General features: G+C 55.0%; 5 protein-coding genes across 5 annotated transcripts; 4 read left to right on the top strand and 1 right to left on the bottom strand.

Moving 5' to 3' along the window:
• Positions 1 to 412: 412 nt before the first annotated feature.
• EsH8_V_000520 (Aft1 HRA domain-containing protein) lies at positions 413 to 2201 on the top strand (the record flags this gene model as incomplete). Its single annotated transcript, XM_083273036.1, has 3 exons — positions 413 to 497; positions 592 to 1831; positions 1883 to 2201. 3 exons carry the CDS (start codon positions 413 to 415, stop codon positions 2199 to 2201), a joined length of 1644 nt encoding a protein of 547 aa, XP_083125751.1.
• Positions 2202 to 3292: 1091 nt separating this feature from the next.
• Positions 3293 to 4916, top strand: EsH8_V_000519 (Mis12-Mtw1 protein family-domain-containing protein; the record flags this gene model as incomplete). Its single annotated transcript, XM_083273035.1, has 4 exons — positions 3293 to 3383; positions 3438 to 4208; positions 4262 to 4427; positions 4481 to 4916. The coding sequence occupies 4 exons, from the start codon at positions 3293 to 3295 to the stop codon at positions 4914 to 4916; spliced, it is 1464 nt and encodes a 487-aa protein (XP_083125750.1).
• A 1045-nt stretch (positions 4917 to 5961) lies between these two features.
• EsH8_V_000518 (succinate dehydrogenase assembly factor SDH5) lies at positions 5962 to 6747 on the top strand (the record flags this gene model as incomplete). Its single annotated transcript, XM_083273034.1, has 2 exons — positions 5962 to 6193; positions 6272 to 6747. 2 exons carry the CDS (start codon positions 5962 to 5964, stop codon positions 6745 to 6747), a joined length of 708 nt encoding a protein of 235 aa, XP_083125749.1.
• Positions 6748 to 7612: 865 nt separating this feature from the next.
• Positions 7613 to 8622, bottom strand: EsH8_V_000517 (emp24/gp25L/p24 family/GOLD-domain-containing protein; the record flags this gene model as incomplete). Its single annotated transcript, XM_083273033.1, has 4 exons — positions 7613 to 7631; positions 7711 to 8014; positions 8166 to 8289; positions 8410 to 8622. 4 exons carry the CDS (start codon positions 8620 to 8622, stop codon positions 7613 to 7615), a joined length of 660 nt encoding a protein of 219 aa, XP_083125748.1.
• Positions 8623 to 9106: 484 nt separating this feature from the next.
• On the top strand, positions 9107 to 10027 carry EsH8_V_000516 (U1 small nuclear ribonucleoprotein C; the record flags this gene model as incomplete). The annotated part of the gene is made up of 6 exons (XM_083273032.1): positions 9107 to 9116; positions 9168 to 9173; positions 9251 to 9352; positions 9427 to 9567; positions 9630 to 9695; positions 9762 to 10027. The coding sequence occupies 6 exons, from the start codon at positions 9107 to 9109 to the stop codon at positions 10025 to 10027; spliced, it is 591 nt and encodes a 196-aa protein (XP_083125747.1).
• Positions 10028 to 16860: the final 6833 nt, after the last annotated feature.

The raw sequence follows: 16860 nt of genomic DNA, 5'->3' as shown, positions 1-16860 counted from the left end.
CTACGCAATCCCTCTTCTGCTGGCGGCCACAGAGAGACAACTTTTTTTCTCACCACGTCGTCGATCGTCGAAAGTTTCTCCATTCCCGTTCCGCTTCCATTCAGGAGGAGCGCTGCAATAGCGTAGCAGCTGTCTCCAACGACTAGGCTTCTCTGCCATCGCCGTCGTTGCTTTACCCATTCCTCTTTCCTGGGGAGAGGGTTGGAGTCTCATCCCCTTTCTTCGCTTCCACCCAATCCGACAATCTTTAAGCTGTGCCTCTGCGTGCTGTCCTCCTCTGACCTCATCTGCCTTTTCAACACTACTACCCATTACCCCTACCCTGCTACCGTCACTTTTTTGCCTCTGACGTCCACCCCACAAACGTCAACAACCCTCTTTTCCCCCAATATAATACATCATCGTCGTCATCATGGGGGCTTCAACAAAAGATGCCTCGACCAGGGGTGATACAAAGTCGCCCAAACAAACTAACAATGCCACTCCGCCACGTCAAGGTATGTCTGATCTTCATGCATCCATCGTGGTACTAGTCGCCTCTTCGTCGGTGTCGCTGTCGCTGTCACCGTTCACCCGCTCACCACAATACAGATTCCCTCCCCGAAGTGAAGCAACCCGACCCGAGTCTGCAGCCCGATGCTGACGGCGCGAAACCTCTCGGTCCTCCCCCTCGACCCGGACAAGCACCCGGAAACACTCCCGATTACTTCGGCGGCGTGGCCGCTGGATCCCTCAGCCTGGAGCCGAATCCTTTTGAGCAGTCTTTCGGCGGAGGCGCGCCAGAGACACCTGGTGGTACGAAACTGCCATCTGTTGCTGCTCTGACTTCGCCGTCTTCGTTGCTTCCTGGAAGCGGCGCCACTCCGTTCAACTGGGGAGGAGGCTCGCTACGGACGGGTCCCTTGAGCCCTGCCATGTTGTCGGGTCCTACGAACGATTACTTTAGCGACACACACCACCTTCGAGGCGGATTCCCGACCCCGAACGAGTCTTCTTTGAGGACCGGTCTAACACCTGGTGGCAGCGGTTCCATGTTCCCTGCCCCCAGTCCCAACTCCCAGCAACTTTTCGCCCAGCTCGCGAGTGGAGGCGCTACGCCCAGCACCATTGATTTCCACCGTACCGCTCTGAGTGCCGCGGCGAAGCGTGAAGCCCAAAACCAAAGTCAAAACCAGACTCAGAACCAGGGCCAGAGCCAGAGCCAAACCCAGAATCAGTCACAAACAAACGTTACCTCACAGCCTCAGGAAATGGCTAACGGTGCGCCGGCGGTGAAGGCCGAAGCAAAGCAGCCTGGCCCATTTGACCCTCATGACAATGACGCGGCAAATGGCCTGTTCATGCTGGCGCAGGGCCGGAATGGCGCTCAAGCTCCTGGATATGCGGCCACAACGCAATCACAATCCCAAACACATCCTGCGCCTGCACCAACACAGGGAATTGACACTTCTCCTCGGATGAATGTCAACGGTGCTGGCTCTGTAGGTGCCGGGTCCTCGGTGAGAGGTGTGAGTGAAGGCGGCAGTGCCATGTCGGATGAAAGCGAACAAGCTCGACCAAGCACCAGGGGCAAGGGCAAGCGTAACTCTACTGGAGGTGGCTCGACCAATGGCCGGAGAAAGGCCGAAGAAGCACCCGCCAAGGGTCCTCCTAGTAAGAAGACGAAGACGAGCAACGCTCCCGTTCCTGATATGATGAACGGTGATGATAGCCACTCTGACGACGACGACGACGATGATGATATGAAGATGAAGCATGAGAATGGGGAAGGCGGGTCTAAATCTAAGATGACCGATGAGGAGAAGCGCAAGAATTTCCTGGAACGCAACAGGTAAGCTAGTCGATGCGATCTGGCCTGGCATATTACTAACAAACATTACAGGGTTGCTGCCTTGAAGTGTCGTCAGCGCAAGAAACAATGGCTGGCTAATCTCCAGTCCAAGGTTGAACTGTTTAGTAGTGAAAACGATGCTCTGACGGCTCAAATAACACAGCTGCGAGAGGAAGTTGTCAACTTGAAGACATTACTTCTTGCTCACAAAGACTGTCCAGTTACGCAGCAACAAGGCCTCCACGGCGCTTTCATGCAGCAGGCTATGGAACCCTTCAACCCACAGATGAACCCGTATGGTATGGGTGCTCCAATCCCAAACCAACAGGTCCTTGCGGCGGGACAGGGTGTACAGCGACGCTTTTCATAGGATGAGGGAAGTATTACACCACTTCGCGAATCCTGGGGAGATGGATGACACCTTCCATTTGTGAGCATCTTTCAGCGAGCAACCTTCCCGGTTTACATCTAATCCTGCCAATGCTGGGACGATGATTTGCACGCTGCTTATTTCTTCGGCTCAGCCTTTACTTGCGGTTTAACTGTATCATCATTTTTACGACACTCCTGCTCCACCATCATCAGTTCGCTTCCACCGTTCGGTCAAGGGCTTTAGTTTAGGGGTGGGCTGTACAGTAACAGGAGCAGCCCTGCTCGGGCTGGAGGGGAGGTCAGCAGGCGTCAATTGGCTTGCCGAGGTCGTATCCTTCCTTCATTGCAAGGTTGAGGATGCGAGGCATATACATCAAAAGGAGTTAACGGTCAGACAAGTTCATTGAAAGGCGGTAGGCGTCGAGGGGCGAAGATGGGGAAATTCATCATCTTTCGCCGGTTGGTTGGTTTCGTTTTTGATTTGGAACGTAGCAACGGTAACAAGAGCTGCATGAATGGCAATGTCTTAACATTTATAACGATTATGGGCATTCTCGCCTGTGTAGTGCATGTCATCCATTCGAATTTTTGAGGAACTCTTATATGGCTGCATTTGTCCTGTCCAACCCCTCCATATTGATTGGATATCGATTGCATTGCAATAGTCTCCGTGCTTCGGGTAGACAACTATGAATCTCACCAGCCTTGTGAGAGCCGACATGTAATGTTAGTAAGGCGGTTGTGTTCCTGGTTTTTGAGTGGCTGATGGAGATTTCCTAAAAAGGTTTAGCGTGACTTCTCGGGTAAATCGTCCCTCAGGTAAACAACATCGCAGAGAGCTGCACCTCGACACTTCGCGCCGCCAACTCCCCCATCAGATAACGCGAAACCCACGACAGGACCCCGCCGACCGATCATTTGGTGACTGTAAATTTATCTACAGCACCACCGAATTTTTCTGCCACTCCCATCAAACTTGCGCGCCGATTGACGCGGTTTCCATCATCTCGGAGCGCGACGTGACGTTTCCCCCCAACCTCAGCGCCGGCTTTTACGTCTCGACCACATGCTCTCTGCGACGCGCCATCCATGACGACTGTCATTCGTACCCGTCACCCGCTGCAAGCCATTAGCATGAGCAACGAGCAGCCTGAGCGACGGAAAAGCAAGCGCATTGCGGGTGAGTTGCAAGATCGTAGGAAGGAGGCGAACAAGGCGCTGAAAACTCGCGCAGCTGCATCTGTCTACGATGAGCAGGATGGCGACTTCCATTTCACGCGCGGATCGAAGCCGAAGCGAGTTAAGAACGCGGATTCCGAGCCGGAACCAGAGCCAGCGCCTGTACCCCCGAAGAAGTCTGGAAGAGGCAGGCCGGCGAAAGAACGCGCTCCGCCGGTCGCAAAGGCGCCAGAACCAGCACCATCGGTAGCAGCAGCAACATCGGCGACTTCATCGAAGCCACGAACGCGAAGGACGGCAAGCTTAAAGCCGGTGGAGGAAGATGAACCACAATTGATTGCGCCAAAGCGGACGACGCGTCGAAACACGCGCAACTCGACTGAAAAGGCGCAGAAGGAAAAACCAGACAGTAGACCGGGCCCAGTACCAGAAGAATCTTACGATGATGCGGGAATCTCAACGCCGAGGGAAGCAGAAAGGCGGCGAACTCCACGCGCTAGGGAGGAACCAGTCGAGTCTGCGAAAATCACGCTTCCCATCAGCGATACGCCTGTTATCAATCGTAATAAGGAAATGCGCAAAAAGGGAGGGGGTAACAGGAGGAGCAGTACGGGCATGCGAGGCCGGAGGGCAAGCTCTTTAATTGAGAGCGGGCATAACGCGATTCCCCACCGGGAAGTTGAAACGGCAGAGTTTTACAAGCACATCGAGTCGGAAGGTCTCATGGAGCCGAGACGAATGAAGCAGCTGTTGACCTGGTGTGGTGAACGTGCGCTGTTAGAAAAGCCACCCCACGGCCAAACAGATTCTAATACAGTTCTGGGTGGTGAGTTTTGGCAGTCATCTGAGGGCTAAATCGAAATGCTAACAAAACGGTAGCCCGGTATATACAGGAGCAACTGCTGAAAGATTTCTCGACCAAATCTGAGTTTTCAGATTGGTTTAGTCGAGAGGAGGGGCCACAGAGACCGGTGGTGTACATGCCCAACCCACGCAACATCGAGCACCAACAGAAGATTGAGCAACTGGAACAGAAAGTGAAGAGGTGAGATTTGGTTCATCAATAAACCACGGGATTTTATCACTAACAAATTTCAGATTAAAAGAAGAGAAGAAGAAGTGGCTGGCGCTGAAAAAGTCGCACACAGAGATCCCACCATTGTTTCCGGAAACTGAGACGGCACAAACAGCAGTGGCAGACGCATCAATACTCGATTCGAACGAGGCAGAAATGTTGAGCTGGCTAACCAACCCATCATCTTCCTTCAGTGCCGTCCGCGCCAAGACACTATCTCGTCTGCAGAACACGCAGTCGACGTTGGAGTTCAAGGTCGACCAACTCGCAGATGGCATACACAAGCTCTCACAACGAGTCGACACGGCAGGCCGAGAGGCGGATAAGGTGCTCTCACTCAGCGCCAATCGACTGAAGGAGCGAGAAACGAAGGAAAAGACCAACGCGGGCACGAAAGAGATGCCCGTCATGGAGGTGCTCCGCAGCCTGGGCAGGATATTACCAGAGGGCGGGGAATAAGATTAATGGATACACATGAGCCCTTTTGCCCCAGATTTGGCGTGCGCCTTCCCTTCTTACGACGAATATGATGATTGGTTCGGGATTGTGTGGTTGGGAGGTTCGCCCCCTTTGTCGCTCTTATTTTCTCGGGATGAGTTTCGGATGGAATGGGCTGGCAAGCAAATGCTTTGTTACTGTTGTTATTGTCCACTTTATGCATGCATGGATTGGCGCTGGGGGGGGAATAGGAAAGATGTGAACGCAGATTGCATCTCGAGGGGAGTTTCAGTTACCCAATACCCATATTATCTTTTGCTGTTGGCCCAGACGGCAGCGTTTATCTATGTACCTCGAATGTTTTGCATCATCCGCATTGTGATTGGATTCTTTTCTGCCGGGGGCTCAACCGAACCATCCTCTCTATGGGATGCCGGGTACAATGTCAGCATGAGAGATGTAACACACAACCCGGAAGGGCTGGTTTGAAGATTCATACTGCGTCTAACCCATATATATGTGTCTGCCCTTCAGGACCAAGCCCGGGGCTGCCAGGCATACAAACGGGCGAGACACGTAGTGCTGCCAAGTTTACCGACCGTCACTTACAGCCCTACGTTCTCAACAACTCAGCAGTGATTCAGTCTTTCAATCATTCCTTAGTTCATTTTGAAATATAAGCCTACTAAAGGCTTGTCATATCGCTTGCACGAATCATGCCGCACGCGCCTGTTCCCCGGAATCGAACCGTCATACAGTGTGTACACCCACATAATGTACTCTTGGCACAGTACAGGCTCCATCAGCGTTGCCGGAGATCCTAGGATAATCGACGTGGGAGGCGAACTACCTCGAATTATCGTCTACCTCGGTAACAGGACCTCTCGCCAATCAAACAAACCAATTACTCATACAACTCGACTTTATCCTCGCCGTTTCGGTGCATCGCTCGACTTTCATCGCATATACCGCAACCCGAACTAGGTGGTACAGGAGAAAGGAGAAAGAAAACAAAAACGCCAAGGGGGAGAAAACACCCAAGAGACACAAGCACAGCAAGAAAAAAATGTCGACATTAGCCCGCGCCCTCCGTCCGGCTCGACGCCTCCGAGTCGCACCGCCCGCTGCACAGGCGCCGCTCGTCATCCGCAGATGCTTTGCCGACAAGCCGTCCACCCAAACTGAGTCACCCGTCAACAACGAACTGGCTGTCGGCGAGTTCGAGGGCATCAAGTTCCGCGTCGAGCCGTTGCGACGCAAGGGCGAGGATGAGCGCACCATGCGCGCCCGTCTGCTCTGTAAGTGACCCCCTTCCTCGCCCACATCGTACGGGGGTTGCCCAGGGGCAAAACTAACTACGGATTCTTCTTGGGCAGACCAATCCCGCAAGCGCGGCACCCTCGAGTCGGACCTCCTCATGTCGACCTTCGCCAACGAGAACCTCCCCACGATGACAAAGGCCCAGATGGTGCAGTACGATCTCTTCCTCGACGAGAACGACTGGGATATTTACTACTGGGCCACCCAGGAGGAGGCGCCGTCCAACTCGGCCCCCACCGGCAAGTCTCCGACGGACGGCTCGGGCAAAGCCAAGCCCATCGAGGATGTGCGCACGCAGCCGCAGCACGCCGGGGAGTGGGCGAACACGGTGGGCACGTTCAAGGCGCAGTACCGCCCCGTCCCCGCGCGGTGGAAGGGAAGCGAGATCCTGGAGTTGCTGAGGGCGCATGTCCGCAGTCGTCGCGCGGATGGCACGGTCGGTGTGCACCGCGATGTGCAGGAGCGGAGGGAGGGCGGGCTTGGGTTCATGCCGCCTCTGTTCGACGTTGACAGGGCGGGCGGCAAGAAATGAAGTCACCCCGCCCGTCTGAACTTGGGCCAGAGACATGAGCACGAGTGAGAAGGACAATGAATGTAGAGGGCGGTATTGTACCATATCTATCAGGAAAACATTGTACTGGATTGTCGGTGGGAGGCGGGAGCATGCTCGACGATATTTCAACTTTCGTTGGAACTTCTCTCACACATCGACGGGGAGAGCGTTACATAGACAGGGAGCGGGAAACATGTGGCAAGGCAGCCCAGTCTGGCTTCATTGGAGGCTTAATATGTTGTACAACACTCTGCAATTCTGACAGCGGAAAGGACGGCTGTCACCTTTGGTGCAGTTTGGCGGCGAATGTACCGAATTCATCAATACTGCTTCAAACAGCGCTTGAAAACACTCGTCGGTGAACTTCCAGCCGCGGCTTCTCTGCGGTTATAGGCTATTGAATATAGCTTCATGGTCTAGTGCGACCGAGAGTGGTTGACAAGCTTCGGCTTCAACCTCAACTCGCAGCGGGCCCGTGATCGGAGGCATTGCACTTGGAAACTCGACGAGTTAGACCGCCTGGTGTTCCGGTTGGACGCAGATCAGGTACTGTGGAGTGTCCTTTTGGTTCGGCGCCATGCCAGCTCAGAGTATTAATGCGTACTCTTAGTAGGTACGAGGTGTTGTTATATGATGTCCGTTATCATTCATGACTTTTAAATGGCGACCGTCGTATGTATGTATACACTACTACACACTCGAAAACCCCGAGTTGGTTTGGTGCTTCCCACAGCACCACACAGTCTTGTCATCACCATCCGCGCCAGCACAAGATACTTCCCTTCCACTTCGCCGTTTTGCAAACATTGGCTTGGTTGCTTGCTTACTCCGCCGACTAGTTGCTTTAAATAAGGTGCTTGGATCTGCGTTGATTCTCCAGTCAGCTTCCAAAACGCAGAAACACATGTCGATAGCCGGGTTGGGGGACAAGGGACCACAAACCTGAAGTACGCCCGCAGGTACATGATCTGCCATCCCCACAGACCGACGAGCACAAACGTCGTGCCGATACCGAACCACTTGACGCGCGTGTTGGTGCTCTCGTTGGTGTCGCGCAGCTTGTGCTCGCGCGAGCGCAGGTAATCCATCTCGTTGTTGATCTCGCCGACAAGCTCCTCGATGCGTCGCAGCTCTGCCTCAACGGGCTTGAGCTTCTCCGTCGCCTGGATGGCGTTCCAATCCTTTGCGTCGGCGCCGATGTCGATGTCGAGCTCGACGTGGCGGCTCGTAGCGCCACTGCGTCCGGCTATTTATTCTTATGTTAGCCTTCCATGGCTTTGGTCTTTTGATTGTTCTAAACGATGCCAAGGCAATTGGGTCGAGGAATCCTTTGTAGGAGGGAGATTGTGCGGCAGGTGTTCGTCACAGAAGGGTAGTCATGGTGGGGGTCCACATACAGCCAGTGAAGATGTTCTCAAAGCACACGTCGAAGGCGGCGTCGGCGTGGGAGGTGAAGACGATGCGCTTCTCACCCGCAATGTCCTTGGGCTTGCCGTAGTCGTTGCCAACAGCATCCTTGATCTGCGAAGCGAACGGCGGTTAGCTAACCTCCAATCCCAGTATAGCTTCATTCCCTTTTGCTCTTCTAGCTCTAGTCCTCCCCCACGATCCTAGCGCTGGGGTACTATCGGGGCCACATACGTGCATGTTGACGGCCATGCCGTCACCCTTCTGGCCGTCCACAATAGCCGTGACAACAACCAGTGTATCCCGACCGACAAAGTTGCGGATGCATCGCTCCTTCTTGCCCTCGTAGCTACTCGTGGCGTGCAGGTCGAATCTGAGCGCCTGGGCGCAGCAGGCGAGGAGGACGAGGCCGCACACGTAGTGCAGCAATGATCTTGTTGGCGCCATCGTGTCGCAATTTGTGGGAGTTTCCGATACTCGGTCGGTCGATCGGCCTATCGGCGGTGGAGGAGGAAAGGATGCTCGAAGGAGGGGGAGCCGGCGTGGTGAATTGTCAAAGATGATCGTAAAGCTCCCTGGACGACGATAGGAGAGCTAGGCCAAGGAACCACCTTTGGGGATTTTTGGAAATCTGTCGCGTTCGAAAGCCTGGACCATTCAGCGACCCCTGTCTGCGGGTAGGCCATGCTCTGACCAATTATAAGCGATGGGAGGGGCAGCCTTGCTCTTGGCACTCACGTGCGGTGGCAGCCTTGCAACTTTTTGGGTGTGGCGTCGCGCGCGCCGCAATTGCCCATCCATCCTTTCTCCGCGATGCGACAAGCCTTCTACACGTAAAAAGCAGCCCAGCAGTTCCAGGACAATTCTTTTTGTCCCTGCACCACCGCCGCCGAGTCAACTGCCTTCATTTCCCCCGCGAGAGCTCGTCAAGATGCCCAAGTGTAAGTGTCGCTCCCAATCCCGCGAGAATCCAAGCTAACTTTTGTCCCCAGTCTTCTGTACGTCTTCCCCAGCTCCCCCCATCAATACCTACGACCGCGAAGCTCGTCAACGACTAACACAGCCTCTGCCCTAGGCGATTACTGCGATGTCTACCTGACGCACGACTCTATGAGCGTGCGAAAGGCGCACAATAGCGGTCGAAACCACTTGCGCAACGTCGTCGATTACTACCAACGTACGTCCCCCTTGTCGCTCCTCTTACCATCATCACACCTCGATGCGAACACCGACTAACACTACTTGTCCCAGAAATCGGCCACGAAAAGGCCCAATCTGTCATCGACTCCATCACCTCCTCCTACGCCGCGGAAGGCCAAGCACACAACAACCCCATGCTGCCGCAAAACCAACCCGGCCAGGCCTTCCCGCCGCCCTTCCCCTTCCCAGGAGGTTCGTTCTCCCGCTATCCTCACCGACTTCATCGCTTCGATGCTGACATTTAGTCCTCACAGGTATCCCGCCGCCCTTCCCCGGCATGCCCGGCGGCGCGCCTCCTTTCCCTCAAGGCATGATACCCCGTAAGTCCCGCCAGCCTTGCTGAGATCCGTCTCGTCAACATGCCTTCTAACCTACCTGTGCCGTAGCTCCTGGACAAGGCGGTCGTGGAATGCCGATGCCCCCTTTCCCACCCGGCCCCAACGGCTCACCTATGCCCCCGGGCGGTTTGCCTTTCCCTCCCCCGGGTGGTCTCCCTGCCGGCCTGCCGTTCCCGCCTCCTGGCGCACCGGGCTCCCTCCCTCCCAACTTCCAGTTTCCTGGCATGCCGCCGCCAGGTGCTGGCGGTTTCCCACCCGGGCCTCCTGGGGCGTTCCCGCCTGGCGGCGCGCCTCCGGGACGCGACCAACGGTAGCGTAACGTACTGATGTCATTTCCTCATGTACGGGCGCGTGTTCTTGTTACAGTAGAATATGGGTGTTTAGGCGTCAAATCAGGGGTCAAAATTCATGGCATGGCAAGGTAGATGACGATTATACCAATCATATCTGATTCTCAACGTGGTAAGAGGCATTTGTACTGGATTGCAGAGAGTTTCTTGTCCCGAATTCCTGCAAAATGGTATCTTCTTGGGCAATTTCTATATGATACATCAATAATAGTTCCAGTGTTCTCGGGAGAAAATCATGCGTGCACTGAGGCTCTAAAATCCCCAGCGAGGTCATCATTATCGTTCCGAGACGCCCGCTGCGAACTACGTCCCGAGATTTGCTCCGAGGTCCGCGAAGAAGATGGTCTTTGGTCGTAAAGTTCTTTAGTCGTAATGATAAACGTTCGTGGCTGTCATAACACCTCATTGTCCCTTCCAATGGAAGGCCCCCCCTTGTGCTCCGGTCCCAAGTATATTACGAGTAACTCCTCCAGATAGAAATCTCTGGCTGATGAAATTTTGTACGTGTGATCAGATATGCCTGATCGACAGGTTGGTTTGTTGGTGCGAATCGCGGTAGGTGTTTCGTCGAATTACATCACCCACGCCGTCTCTCACCTCGCGTGGGCCGCTTATCTTCTGCCGCAGTTCTTGTGTCCTCTTTTCTCGCTTGCGTTCATTGAACTGCCGTGGGATATTCTGTAACCCCTCCAGCGTGCCCGAAATGGAAAAACGTCTTTTCCTCTTGGGGCCAGCTTCATCCTTCGAATTGCGTTCACCACCTAGGCCAATGTGCGGGCGAGAGCCGGATGACTGATCGCGGAGTGAATCAAGGCTGCCCCGGCGTCTCATGACCCGCAAATTTCCACTGTCCGTCCGGCGTATGGTGCGTCGCTCTGGCTCGTTCAGCGTTCTCGAAGAGTAGAAGTCATCCTCATCGCGGTTGGGTAGAATGGCAAAGGTCTTCTTCATCCGCTCACTGATACGTCTTCGCGGGATAACTGGGCGATTATCTATCGGAGGGTACCGATATACCTGGCTGACAGGCTCGTCATCCAACTCTCTCCCCCATACGTCATCCTCTGGGTCAAAGTAGGCGGGGCGCCAGTGCGGGTGAAGTCGATCATCCTCTGGCGGCGGCTCCTGGCAGTCCGGGCAAAGACAAGGACCATCCGTAGAGGGACGGCCCTTGTGGCCTAGTCCAAACCCCGACCCCCTACGCGTGAGGGAAAGGGTTCTTGTTAGAAGTCCGGGCCTGCCACTCTTCGGCGGATAAGTCTCCGAATTGCGCCGTCTAGCCAGCGCCCTTCGTACAATAGACCCACTTCGCCGAGGTTGCTCGTCGGCCATCGCCTCGAAATAGTTTCCCATGTTTCGTTGCCTCTCATGATTAGGTGTCAGACCCGAGGGCGTTGCAGGAATAAACTGGATGGCAGGAGGGATGACCGGTGGCACCGGTGGCGGGGCACGAGGGTTGCGTAGCGGCGAATCCACGTCGTCCATGGAATGCTGAGGTTGTGGGGGTGTCACAGGTCCTTCCCCGTCTGGTGCCGTGGTGATGATTGTAGGCCTCTGGAGTGTCTTTGACAGATCCTTCTCGGTCTGCGATGCGTCGGACCCTTCTGATGCCTTGTTGGAGTGGTTCACCACAAGAACAGACGAGTTTTGGTGAGGGTACAGGCTTACAGCCTTCGCTTCTGACACCTCAGGTGCGGTGCCGCTGGTCTCCACTGAAGCCGCGGAGAAGGGCGTGTTCTGCGTAGAAAGTCGTCTCCCAAAGAAAGGGTCTCCGTGATGATCCACGTTGAGTTTGTGGTCTTGATGATGGTGGCCGTTGTCCGTCTCAGACGAGGTGGCCCTTTGGAGGGTCAGGGCGGGTGCTTTGGTTTCATGTCTAGATGCTTGATTTAACAAAGCGTTTTGAGACTTCAAACTCTCCGCAGTGAGTGAACCTGCGCGGGACGTGTTGCGGCTGGTCGGAGCAGACAAGGAAGAAGATCGCTTCGGAATAACAGGAGGATAATCAATCGTCCGTTGATCCGACCCATCTGATTCTGACCTGGCCCGGTTTCTTAGGCCTGGCCGTTCGAACACAGGGGTAGCTAAATCGTGGCTCTTTATTCCGTTTGCTCGCGTTGCCGAACTCAAACTCGCACTTCGCTTGGATCGTCGGCTGCTTGTTGACCTCAGGGACGGCTCTCTGCTGGACTTGGATTTGACCGACGATCGACGATCCGGGACAACAATAACCGGGATGCCACCACTCTTCCAAACATCCCTGCGCGCTCTACCACTCGATATGGAATTGAAAGTAGTATTCGAGGCGTAACTATTGTGCCGGCTGTCGCTGGGACGAGTCAGTGGCCGTGGTCGCCTTGGACTACTCTCAAGTCGAACGGCTGAGTTTGCAGCAGAGCTGGCGGGAGACTGATCAGAACCCGAATCTCTCAAGACCAGCTGCTTTCGCACATGTCTCAAGGTTTGCCGCCGTTGTGGAATCGAAGGGGCATCCACAAGTATCGCCTCCACGACTGTCGAGGCATTCGACCTCGTTGATCTCGCCGACTTTGCGGACATGCCGGAGAGTCTGCGAGTATCGGCGATGGCCGAGGATCCCGAAGTCGAGTGATTGGGCCAGGCGATTTCACTTGGGGCATAAAATGCAGCCCTGTCACGGTTAGACATCGCGCGTAACGCCTTCGTTGCGTTTGTCGGGGTTACAACGTGGTCCTCGATGATTTCGACTTTACGCCTGCCAGCGCGGGGTTTGGTCTCGGGTTGTTGTCGCCTCTTCCTCACAGTGACGGTCCTACCCAGATTATCGTCCCACTCTTGTTCGACTTCGTTATCCAGGGCCCATTCTCCATCAAAAGCGCCGAAAGCACCCTTGGACTTCGGTGTTGGGACGTCCTCGGGGGGCGATTCTAGCCCCAGACCTAGACCGATCGGGGTTGGCACCTTCGCCTGTGATTCTGAGGCGCGTCGAATCGTATTTTGGGAAGTTCGCGCAGAGATGACGTTGGGCCGAACGGTTGATTGCAGGTCATCTGAGGAGGAGTAGGGCTCTTCTCTAGCAGTTCTAAACGACTCGGTACGCGACTCGACAGTTGTAGCTTTCGAGAATGTGCGATCAATAGGAGTTGGTCGGACCACCTTCGGGCGCGTCACAGATTGCGGAGGCGTCACATCCGGTGTAGGCGGACTATTCTGGTTCGGAGGGGTTGCGGGCGCACGCGGTGGTGTGGTTGGAGTTTGCGACACAACTTCTGCAGAAGCTGGGCTGGAACGCTGAATCGAGTGACTGCTCGACGAGGTCCGCGAGTGGGAAGGCGGTGTCGGAGGCAGATCAGGGCCACTGCCTATCCGCTTCGGCTGATGCCTCAGCGTCTGGGCGCTTGGTTGTTGCCGCGCGCCCCTTTGCGACGCTGCAGTTTCGATAACCAGGTCATATCTTCTGGGAGGTGTTCGTACTTCGTAAGTTTGCGCGTTGTCGCTTCTGTGTCTTATTGGATGCGGTAGCACTTTGTGCTTTTTGAACATTCTCTGGCCTGTCAGGCCATCATCGGGCGAGCCCAAGGCATGATTCGTGGGTCGAACCGACATTGTACGTAAGGGGTTCAAGGTTGCGGCGGCCGTCATTCTAAAAGGCGGCTATCGTTGAGAGGCGTTCTATAGACATGCGACGCGTGACAAATGCATTCACAATAATCCTTCGCAAGCTAGCGAGGATGTGAGCAGGTCAAGGTTGTTTGCATGCTGGGTTGAGTGAGTTTCATGGATGAGGGAGAACAACGAAATGCCGGAGTGTGCGACGTCCAAGAGATGGTGGCACCGGGAAGGTGAAAGATCAATGTCGATAAGTTGAAGAAGTATCGAGGTGAGGGAGTCTCAAGGGTATGTGTGATACATTGAGACAGAAAAGCCTTGGATGGTGAATCGCGTAGGGGTCCAGTGGCGTCCGGTGACTGGCCGCAGTCGTTGTAGTGACGACAGCGAAAGCAATGAGACCGAGCACAAGCCCGCAGGTGATTCAATCCAGTGGGACGATACGGGAGTCTTCTGTAATTGAAGAAGCAGCGACCCGTGCAGCGAGGTGAAAGTAGTCTCAGCAGTCACAATGTAGGGCCTGGCTTTGTGTGTGTGAAAGAGAGGAAACGAGGACGAGGACGAGGGCGAGGTGGCCTATTGAAGATATGCGATGCGATCCGATCGGGGTTGAAGTCGCACGGACCGATGTAGGGAAACGAGACGGAACGATATGTGAGATTAATGCTGGATTTTAGCCAGCCCTGGTGAGAATGATAAAATAGCGATCCAGAGCTTCCCGTGGCATGCGGACGGACGCTGGCGCTATTTTGGCGCTGCACACGGCTTCAGGAAGAGTTGAGACGATGGAGGCGGACGACGACGGTTGAGAAGAAAGACGGGAAGGATGATTGGCAGGCGGGAAAGGGTCTGACGCAAAGAAGAGAACGCGCCTGGGTAAAAGAGACAAGGGCAGAGCAGAAATAGAGCGGCAGTACAGAACAGAGCGCGGTGGCAGAGGTGCAGAGGTAGGGAGCAAAGCTGGCGATAGGTGGGAGGGACGGAGGGGGGCGGGCCAGTTATTGGCCAAAAGTACATGATACATCCAGGCCAGTTTTACGCCGTATATGGAATTCAACAGGGTGAGGTCAGGAAGATGTCCCAGGTATCTCCCTACTACCACGGAGCTACACAAGGTACACTACACAGCGTCTGGCCCAACCTGGGGGGGGGCTTCTTCATGGTGCGCGGGGTCTGGCCAGCTCGTTTCGTCGGGTGCACGCTAAAGATTCTAAGCTGTTCCGCGTGGACGGTGAATTAGGTCATTCCAAACCCGGGCCAAGACGTGAGAAGTTGACCCTAAATTGGGAAGGACTTTGCCAGAGCAAAAGAAGCACGAAAAAGAGAGTAGCCACAAACCAGAGAAGAAAAAGCGAGTGGCAGGGACGCTGACGGAGCCCAAAGAGTCCCCCCCACCACGTCTCCCGTTTTTCTTCTGCCACTTCCGCCCTTTCCAGGCGTTTCATTTTTGGCCAAGGCTACTTCCTTATTTGCTGCACTTGCATTTGCAATAATTTTTTTCCTCTCTCGGTTCTTTTCAGTGGTCTTTCGCCCAGCGGCACCTACGCACCATGCAGCATTGCAGGGAAGATACGTGTAGCCAGCAGCAGTAGCTCCGCCAGGGGTGACCAAATAAGGAACTCGCCCACCATCACACCTGCTCCGTAGCGCGCTGCGCAGGCCTGAAGGAGGCCGGGAAAAGCGGGGCCGTCTTCTTCGTCCTCCAGCAGCTCCAGCCCACAACGCCCTCCCATAGGCTGAACCTGTCTTGGTGGTTGCATCGTGCTGCAGCTGTAGTTTCCTTCTTCTGCAAAGCCATGCCAACTTTTTGCTGCTTTACTCCCCTCTCTCTCTCTCTCTCTCTCCCGTCTCCCGTCTCCTGCTCCTACCATCTATCCCCTTCTCCCCGGCCCCCTTCATCTTCCTTCTCACCTTGCCCTTCTACGACTGGTTCGGGCGACGGAGGTGACCATACTCGCCGTTGTGCGTCTCGTCCCCACCTTGCCCTTCTCCTGTGACTGGCCCAGCCACATGCCCTGCAAGCCATGCTGCCTGGCAGCAGCAATCGTGGCAGCAGCACAGGATACCGAAACACAGCAAGCGTTGGTAGCATCCATATTAGAAGCGAGGGCGAAGAAGCATTGCGTGGAACTGCTTTGGCCTAATTCTCTCTCTCGCTCTCGCTCTCCCCCTCATCTTGGATGACAGCGCCCAAACGCCCATACACTCATACATTGTAAAAGCTGCTGCTCTGTGCCCAAGTGTACGTCCAGGCTGCGCGAAGGTACTGGTAATGTCTCCTTCGGCAGCATCACGTTCAGAATGCACTTGCTTCATGTCCGTGTTTCTACCGCGTGTCTGGGCCATCCGGCCCCCCATAAATCGCATGACAACACAGCCGCTGGTCGCAGAGAGATTACGTCTGTCCGAGACAAATCAGAGCTGCGGGACAGCCTCGCAGTAATCGGCGTTCTCCCTCAGACCTGCATCGCCTCCAACGGGCCTCCAGGCAAATCAGCTGCTTGCCATGGCTTGCTGCATGAGGCGACCGACATATTCAGAAACAGATACCAGCCCAGTGGTTGTGCAAAGACAGAGGAGCAACTGTAATGGGCTCCACGGACACCGCCGGGCCCACGGCACGCGGCATCTCTTCCGGTGGCCTTCCACTGGAAGACGCCTACCGGCTCGGTGGCGGGGTTCGAGACTCGTCCATGGTTTGGCTCGAGACCTTGTCGAATGCCGGCATGGAGTTTCTCGAGTCGCGTTCGTGCTTGCAGCTGCCGTGAACAGTTGTGAACGCATTCTTTGCTCATTCATCCCGGCCGGCATGTTTCAGCCGTCAAACACCCCGTCGGCTACTCATCCCACCGGGGCGGGGCACTCCCGGGGACCGGCAATTTGCCAACCTGGGCCGTCGCAGGTCGCAAGGTAAGCTTAAGATTTCCCTCTTTGATTGAGAGTCGCATCATACCACAGATTTGTTACACCCGAAAGTGCTGGAGGGAAATTTTTGCCAAGTGAAAGAAACCCCCGATTGGATGGTTGCGAATGTAGATGGGTGAATCATGTGCAACCACGAAAATGCCGGCCAGTACCGCACAAGTGCCTTTACCGATGTGGACGAAAGCCATGAGCAACCGGTGAGGCCGATGACAGGAAAGCCGCCGTCTTTTCTACACTCCAGCCCTTGGGGTTGCAACATCGTTCAGCCCATCGTCTCTATCATATCT

This window comes from Colletotrichum jinshuiense, chromosome 5 (assembly GCF_051148585.1).
Source record: "Colletotrichum jinshuiense chromosome 5, complete sequence".
Taxonomy (NCBI): domain Eukaryota; kingdom Fungi; phylum Ascomycota; class Sordariomycetes; order Glomerellales; family Glomerellaceae; genus Colletotrichum; species Colletotrichum jinshuiense.
This window is presented reverse-complemented; position numbering and strand designations above follow the sequence as displayed.